Source organism: Haplochromis burtoni, unplaced genomic scaffold, assembly GCF_018398535.1.
Source record: "Haplochromis burtoni strain Fernald_Lab_line unplaced genomic scaffold, NCSU_Asbu1 Contig_269, whole genome shotgun sequence".
Taxonomy (NCBI): Eukaryota; Metazoa; Chordata; class Actinopteri; order Cichliformes; family Cichlidae; genus Haplochromis; species Haplochromis burtoni.
In genome coordinates, this window is record NW_024582630.1 from 3,321 (window position 1) to 12,368 (window position 9,048).

At 39.5% G+C, this 9,048-nt stretch overlaps 1 protein-coding gene across 2 annotated transcripts in view; it reads right to left on the minus strand.

Annotated features, from left to right (window-relative positions):
• hyls1 (HYLS1 centriolar and ciliogenesis associated) overlaps positions 1 to 7,039 on the minus strand; it is a 10,290-nt gene extending 3,251 nt beyond the window's left edge. Inside the window, exons 1-11 of one of the 2 annotated variants that reach the window (XM_042227582.1) lie at positions 6,839 to 7,039; positions 6,309 to 6,447; positions 5,537 to 5,656; positions 5,378 to 5,451; positions 4,960 to 5,162; positions 4,263 to 4,318; positions 1,768 to 1,937; positions 900 to 945; positions 764 to 818; positions 290 to 371; positions 48 to 74 (exon numbers count right to left, since the gene is read on the minus strand). In XM_042227582.1, the coding sequence (XP_042083516.1) occupies positions 48 to 74; positions 290 to 371; positions 764 to 818; positions 900 to 945; positions 1,768 to 1,937; positions 4,263 to 4,318; positions 4,960 to 5,162; positions 5,378 to 5,451; positions 5,537 to 5,656; positions 6,309 to 6,408 (933 nt within the window). In that variant the 5' untranslated portion in view covers positions 6,409 to 6,447; positions 6,839 to 7,039. The other variant, XM_042227581.1, reaches the window with a different exon arrangement.
• Positions 7,040 to 9,048: the final 2,009 nt, after the last annotated feature.

Genomic DNA, 9,048 nt, shown 5'->3' on the forward strand with positions numbered 1-9,048 from the left:
AAAAGGACAAATGAGAAATAGAAAAAAAAATCTGGAGAAATACTTACTGGTGGAGGCTGATATGTGAGCCGTTGCTGAAAAGAAAAACATACACTCATAAGTACTTCCAATAAACATTGCTGCCCAGGACAATGAAACAAAACAGGAATTTATAAGTCAGATCATTCTATTACTGAGAAAAGCGACGGTGTAATAACTTTATGTCTCATCCCACAAGTATGAAAACAAAGATGATTGAACATCTATGTGAGGAGTGCTAACACTTGCCTATTGAAGTTATATTTTCTACCTTAATCTCTGAGCGCAGTGCCCTCCTGTCCTTCTCTCCTGAAAGTTTGAACATCTCCCAGAGCTGCTTATACTGGAAATACCTGCAGATATAAGAAAACCCAGTGAGCAAACATGTAACCATCACATCAATGTGAACCTGATGGGTGTGATTCTTCCAGACTGCTGCTGTATTAAGGAAGTACAAACAGAATGTTACAGAACTGTTATACAACATGAGGATAATCAATTAAAATTACTGTCCTTTATTTGGCATAATTACTGTCTAACTTACACTAACACAAGTTAGTACTGAAGTACTGAAGTGCTGTATGGAAGCATTAAGGTGCTGCACATGAGTCTTCTAATGGAAAAGAAATCATTAAGAAACCTATCAGGAGCCTCTAGAATCATAATTCCACATTATTTCAGGTGTGAGTCTCAAACAGAAGTGGCAATCCTTTTCATTTTTTAACCACTGCATTTTGTAACTTACTTGGCTACTGGGTCAGTCTTCTTTATGGTCTGTTGACTCATCACTGGCCGGATGACTGAAATGAAAATCTATGTGAGAAATTATCGAAAGTTCAGAGAAAGCAAAATCTTTATATTGTGCTTTATTGCCAGCTTACAGGACTTTGGTTTGGGCCTTATATCACCATCACTCTTAGTTCGAGTCTGCTTCCACCATAAAGAAAGACAAACAGAAGAAAAAAACCAAGATATTACATCTTCAACTGTTATTAACAGAAGAAAATGTGTTAGTTTTATTAATATAATATAGCTATAGATATAATATCGCATAAAATCTCAACAACAGTCTCCTCAAGGCACTTTGTATTGTAAACTAAGACCCTACAACAGGGTAAACCCATAGAGAGAGAACAGCAACAATCAAATGACCCCTTTATGAGCAAGCACTTGGTGACAGTGGGAAGGAAAAAAAATTCCTTTTAACAGGATGAAATATCTGGCAGAACCAGGCTAAGGGAAGGGCAGCTATCCCCCCTCACCCGTTGGCAGGAGGAGCAAGATAGGACAGAAGACACACTTTGAACTCTATTAAATTTCTTAAATCTTAAGAGACTACATTACCCACCATGGTCAAAGGAGCTTGCAAAGAAAAGCGTCTGGACTTCTTTAAGTTGCCTTAACGCCCACTCACATCCTGGGCCATCTGACCTCAGGAATTCGCATGATAAGGTGGGGCCAGGTTTCACAATGAACACACCCGAAACTCTGGCGGATTGGGACCCACGCCCAGTTTCCCACCTTGGCTCAGGCGATTAGAGGATCATCAGGGGGTCCTTTTGTCCCTCTGTGGGGGGTCACTCCCACTAGGTTTATATCTGGGACTCTCCACCATTTGACATTAGAACTGAAGAAGCTTCTCGGATGAGAGGTGAAACGTCTTCAAGCAACTTAAAGAAGTCCAGATGCTTTTCTTTGCAAGCTCCTTTGACCTGGATGACTGAGAACCTTCACAGACATATTACCCACCATGCCTTTCATGTACGATTCAAAAGCGCTTAAAGACACTCTTTCACTCTCAGAGGTCTGAGTGTCGCTCTGATCGTCCAGGTCTTCATTGTCTGACTCAGGTGACTCCTGCTCAGGTGATGTAGCTAAATGAAGTTGAGCCAGTCTTTCTTCCAGACAGCTCGCTGTACCTGCAAACACAAATTACTAACCATCAGCAAACCCAACACTTCACTCTCAGCTACTTTAAAAGAGACATAGTTTGCTTATCTCCAACTCCATATTTGGATTCTTAGCAACTTTGAAGAGAGTAGCAAAGTCTGTGTTAATACATGTATAAATATTAAACTTTCCCTGCTAAAATTAGCAAATTTCCATATTTTTGTCACAATTCAAAATAATTATTTTTAATTTGATAGTGAGCCTTGGTTCTGCTTCAAGGTTCATCTACTCTCTGACAGAATTACATTTTAGTTCCTCTTCCTATAAGTGGCTCCAAGACAACATTCTCCTGATTGGCTGCCCTCAAAGGGTTGAAAAAACGGCCTTAAAATGAGCATTTAGATCAGTGAGAAGCTTAAGTCTCACATCGATTACTAACACACATGAACACCTCATTATTTAAAACACTCGACCTGTTTAACAGAAGTATTTATTTTGTAATAGTACATATGTATGTTAGAAAATAAGGGAAAGCATAATCAGCCCACCTTTTAAACTTTTCATATCAACACTAATTGAGAAGTCAATTTACAATTAATGTGATGTTGAAATTTAATACCTGCATTAAAAATGTACATCTTATATCAAGAAATTTAACTCTTTGAAAAATTGTTTTCATACAACATGTATTTATTTTTCTGAATATAAATTCAATAACCTTTTTTTAAATGTCCAAACTGGGATGTAATTTATTATTCAAAGCTGACCTTTTTATGGCTAAATGCCCAAAAACATGTAGCCCATTTCTGAGCCTCTGACCAAACAGCAAAAAAAACCAACCTCCTTACAGTAACAAGTATCATGACGTGCTGATTTAGAAGCTGGAAAACATTTACCCCTGTCCTGTCTGAGGTTTCCTTCCCACTCTGCACACATGTTGCCATACATCATGGTCGAGCTAATGTTCACTCTGGAGTCAATAAACTTGATGTCTTTGTTGCTCGAAGACTCGTCTGGATCTTCACACTCCGCTTTTCCTCCGACGTCTTTCTTGACATTATTGAACCCATGAAGGTCGTGCACCTCTATTTCTTGTTTTTGCTTCTCGTTCAGCCGGAACATGTCTTCAGCCTGAACAGTGCGATGCTGTTCTTTTGGTGCTTTCTTTTCAGATGCCGCATGTAGATCGCACTCCTCCTCACCTGCCTGCTTTTTCTTCTGTTCCGAATGCACTTCTGTGATGTGGATGATTTCTCTACAGCACGCCACATTATCAAAAATCTTGCTGACCTCTAACACAGACAGTTCATTGAAGTCTGGCTTATGTGTAGGTTCAATAAAGTCGCCAAAGCTGCTGAGTGACCGACTGTCCTCTTCGTCCTCTCTCATCTCAGACAGACTATCCTGATCAAACTCTGTTATGGTGTGGTCATCTCTGTACTCTGCTCCCTCCTGCCCCTCTGGTTTGTAGGTCCCGTAGCCAGAGGTCATCAGACTTGGTGCGAGACTATCTGGACTGCTACTACACCTTTCTTCTTCCTCCTCCTCATCGTTATTTGTCTTATCCAAACTTTCCTTGCTGAAGTTGCTCTGGTTGTTCAACCCACTCTTTACCTCCTCTGAAGCCCCCTGAAGTAAATCTTCTGCATCGGTGGCTGGTTTAGAGTCAATCATTCGCTCAATCTCATCCTCTTCTTCTTCTTTCTCCTCATCTCCATCAGACCAAAATGAGAAGGAAAGGGAATTCTTGTCATCTTCACTCTCTTCGTCTGACTGAGTGCTGCACATTTTGTACATGTTGAGTTTGCACTACAACTCAGGTGTATGGAGTGTGTGATTTGAGAAGGCACAGGACTTAAGGAAGTAGCTAAGAGGATTAGCTGAAGCCTCAAAAGCTTCTTCTCACTGGAACAGCGCCCACTGCTGCTGACCAAAAGGAATTACACTGCTGCATTTACTCTTTAATGCTGCTTGTTTCAATAGTTGTTTCTTATTGTGAGACAATGAAGGCCAGGGTTCAACTATAAACATGAAACTTCGGATAAAACTTGTTGTGATCCATAAATACAAACTGGATGTCTACAGCAGTACTCAGTCAATTTATTCTTTCATTTTCTTCTTGAAATTATTTCTGCACTTCAGTTTACCTATTTTTTTTTTTATTCTAATCTAGTTATAGTAAAGCTACCTAAAAAAAAAAAATCCCAATTTGATTAATAGTACACAGTACAATTGTACATTACAGCTTTGTGAAAACATAAAATCGAACATTATTACTTATTATTTTAGAACAATAAACCTTAAAGCAGATGATCAGAAGATATTACAGATTTTTGTCCATTAGTTTTTGTTACCTGAGTCTTCACTGTAGACTGATTCATCACAGACAAGTGACTGTCCTTTGTGTTTCCTGAGGGGCGGGAAGCATAATTAGAGTTGAAGACCTTCTCCATTTGGCACATCTGGAACAAGTCATCTCTCCACAATAAGTTGACTTGTTCCAGATGTGCCACAAATTCCCTGTTAGTGTTAGCCAATGAAGAAATGATATAAAAAGAGAAGAATATGTCAATGATTAAAAAAACAACTTAAATTTGAATATCGACCTGCGATATAAATTGGAGATCCGTGTCAGAGATGATGAAAAACACGGGTTTTATTTCATATTTATTTAAAATCTTGGGCTAAACTGTAATAAAGTTTAAAGTTTAAATAAACTGTAAAAAAATAAAACAGACTAATCCAGACAGTAAGCACATAGGCCCATAAACCCATAGACTCTTTCACTCGTGAGCCATTAGTGGTTACAGAGCAGAATAACATGAAAAAACAAACAAACAAAAATAAACAAACAAACTTGTTCTTTGGTAATCAGAACAAAATTGTATCCGGAAAGCTGTTTCCTAGAAACGCATGAAATCCTACTCTTTACGTGCTTTTTTTTATTAATGCAAAGAAAAATCCAGCTGCTGCTAGTTGGAAAGACAAATAAAACTAAAATTAACTCTGGACAAACAAATGAAAAAATTAGCACACGATTCGTAAAACTACCTCAGAACTTTTCTCTTGATGAAGTGTCTCCCCTGGGTGTCTGGGGTAGATGTGTAGCTATCTGTCAGTGGTGAGTGGATGGTATCCTCAAGATCCTGCTCCACCTGAAGCCTGCTTGGAGCACCTGGAGGGAGCTTGAGCTTCTGGGCCACCGAGTGTTGAGCGTACGAGTCATAGTCTCCGTTATAACAGTTGATGAGTGTCTGGGCGTGACATTACATGCTTTTAATTTATTGCACATGCCTGACACCATTACAATTAAGACTATGTTTGTTGTCCAATCAAAGTAGTGCTACTCATGACATGATTTTATGTGGCAACACATTAACAGCATTTGGCTCAATAGAGCAATGAATGCAAGAATAAATGAATATAATATAAAAACATATCTTGTATGTTATGAGTCATTAATGCTTACCTTTCTGGCATGGTCTGTACTGCCTGCATGTAGGAAGAATGATTCACTAGTGCCTTTAAAGCAGTGTGGACTAACTGTGGAGAAAAACAGAGCTCAAGTTAGATGTTATTAAGTGTTATAAAAGTGAAATACTCAAAATCACAAAGTGAGTGCTCTGACCCTTTTCTTTGGTATAGGCAGGGGGACTTGGCTGAGGTGTAGTTGCCTGAGATTTGGCATTTATCTCATTTGATGAGGAAAGGCCTTTCCACTCCCCTCGTCGAACCAGCTCATCCAGATCTAATCACAGAAATGACAGTTTTCCCTCAATATTTACTGATTAACATGTCTGCAATCATTTCCTGTAATGTCTGTCATTTCCACATCTATTTCTATTATTACACTCTACCAGAGTAGCTCTGCATGATTCACAGTTCAAAATAATCCTTAACTTCTGTGCAGCCCCTCAGTTCATCTATAGTGTGAAACAACTGTTTAATTTCATCTCTCTTTAGGCTAACTTTCCTCTGATTAACTGCGCCTCAGAAACTGATGGTTTGAACAACACGTGTGCCCATAACTAGAGTTGTGCTCCTGACATAACCACATAAGGGAAATCCATTATCTAAGACATATCTCCCCCAAAAAACAACCCAATTACTCAACTCTTTGAAACTCCTAAAGTCTGAGCTTTTTACTCGCAGAGATTACTTACTGAGCTCATTTTTTGAAACTTTGATTATGTTTAATATATGACAGAAAATTACTGAGCTCATTATTTGAAACTTTTATGTTTAATGTGAGTATATGACAGAAAATTAAGAAAAACAAGAGATCAATTCTTAGAATTAAAAATGTAAATAATCAGTGCACAATAAATATATTAAACTGCAAAACAATATGGCAATGTGAGTTGGGAGGTTTAAGAAGGGTTGGTAGATATATGTTTAACCTTGTTTAAATTCACGCAGCCTGTGCTTTGGTATGTTTTTGTAGCCAAGGAGGGCTAACTGTTCTTGAATTTCCTCCTCTGAGAAATCCAGATTGTCCATAATATTTCCAGCTTTCCAGTCACTGATATGAAAACAGTCCTACATGAAAAAAAAAATCTAAATCAAACACAAAACCAGATATGCAGGATGCAAGATGTTATGTCATAAACAAAATGTTCTTTTGATACATGTAAAGCTTTTCAAACACGTTTTACGCATGGGCTTTTATCACAATGTTGGACAATGAGACACACTTTTGGTATGATTACTAGCGCAGTTGCAATTTTAACAAACAGTCTGTAGATACTCTATAACAAATATCAAATACACCAAGAGTAAATAAATAAGTCTAACATCTGCGTTGATTTCCTACTGTCTTAACAACAATTCAAAACTGATTTTACAACAGCTGTTAGCAAGCTTGACTAGCCGTTCCCAACCAGACATAAAGAGAAACGATGTTAACTAATTTTAACTTGTCCGTTCTCACCTTCACACAAGCCGGTTAGGTGTTAGCGTGAACCCATCCTGCTAATGTTACCGGTGTAGTTTATCGAAGTAGTAGTTGCGCTTTATTGTTTGTACAGAGTTAAACACTCAGCACCAAGACAACGGCCGTAAAGAGCTTTGAAAATGACGCCTGCTAACGTCATTGACATAAACATCCGGTCTTTTTCTTCTTCGTTGTACTATTTAGCGATTGACGAGTCGACGCATTACGACCTCTAACTGGACTGGAAAAGTACAACGACGATAATAAATAGTTCTCTTAAATCACATTAATCATCCTCGCAGATAGGAACGCCAGGGCACGGTGTGTGAGAGGAAAATGTTAAAGTTGCTTTAATAATATCTTAAAGTAAATGAGGAACTGATTTTGAGGTAGTATATTGCTGTAGTTTTTAGTTAAAATTGGATATTCAATCTAATTTATCAATGTTGACGTTTTCATCAAATATTAAGCAAAGACATTTGCACAACAGTAATATAATATACTAATATAATTGTAATATATTGAAAATTATTTCTTTAGATGATGTAATTAAAGAAACATGATGGATTGACATTAGAACTGAACATTTACCGTCCGTCCATTGAGCCATTTACTTATGCTTATCTTTATGAGGGTTGCAGGGCTACCGGAGCATATCCCAAGTGCTGTAGGGTGAGAGGCAGTTTCCTGCTTGCTGTACAGAATGTCAGTCTGTCGCAGGGCAAACACAGAGAGACAGACAGCCATATGCACTCACATGTACACCTATGGAGAAATTAGAATCTCCAGTTAACCTCCATCCATCCATCGTCATCCGCTTTGTCCGGGGTCGGGTCGCGGGGGCAGCAGCCTAAGCAAAGAGGCCCAGACCTCCCTCTCCCCAGCCACCTCCTCCAGCTTGTCCGGGGGAATACCAAGGCGTTCCCAGGCCAATGCACCCGACCCCTATGGTACCTCCTGCGGGTGGTGGGCCTGCGGGAGGATGGGCCCATGTCTCCTCTTCGGGCTGTGCCCGGCCGGGCCCCATGGACTAAGGCCCGGCCACCAGACGCTCGCCCTCGGGCACCCTCCCCGGGCCTGGCTCCAGGGCGGGGCCCCGGTAACCCTATCCCGGGCAGGGTAAACTGTTCCCTCGGTGTCCTTTTCATAAGGGTCTTATGAATCGCTCTTTGTCTGGTCCCTCACCCAGGGCCAATTTGCCATGGGAGACCCTACCAGGGGGCAAAAGCCCCCAGACAACATAGCCCCTGGGATCCCAGGGACACACAAATCCCTCCACCACGATAAGGTAGCGATTCAAGGAGGGGTCTCCAGTTAACCTAACTCCTCTAATTAATGGTTAGTTAGTGGATTGAAATCTGAGACTTTCCATCTTAAATGCACATATTAAACAAATATGTAGGGCTGCTTTCTTCCATTTCAAGAGTCAAGATTGAAGATTCTTTATTTGTCACATGCATAGTTATACGAGAACAACACGTAGTGAAATGTGTCCTGAAAAGCTCCTTGACTGTGCAAAAAGAGAACTTAATAAACAGTAAGTGAATATGTACAAGGATGACATTCAGTAAGTGAGTGAATTACATACATTAAGTAAATGCATTGAGTGTTTCTTCTTCAGTTATCTTTCTCACTCACTATGTCATAATACACCCTCTTAGCATTGAATCATACTTGTTATTAATCTCTGGCTCTCTTCCACAGCATGTCTTTATCCTGTCTTCCTTCTCTCACCCCAACGAGTTGCAGCAGATGGTCCCGCCCCTCCCTGAGCCTGGTTCTTCCAGAGGTTTCTTCCTGTTAAAAGGGAGTTTTCCCTTCCCACTGTTGTGCTTTCTCAAAGGGGGTCATATGATTGTTGAGTTTTTCTCTTTATATATTATTGTAGGGTCTACCTTACAATATAAAGTACTTTGACGTGACTGTTGTTGACGCTGTATGAATAAAATTGAATTGAAAAATAAATTGAAGTACAATACAAATAAGTGGTGTAGTTGGGCACAAACATGTAAAGGCCCCCACCTCTATTATTTAAAGCTATACCACCATAGTTCATTTAGGGCTTCTGTTAGCAGAGTTGGACCTTAAGTTGATGTTGAAGGCCCCACAGAAGACTAAAAGGTAAACCTTGAGTTTCAAAATCTTTGGTATTAAAAGTGGAATGAAAGCATCTTACTTTACAGAATGCTGTTATGTTTTATGTAGCA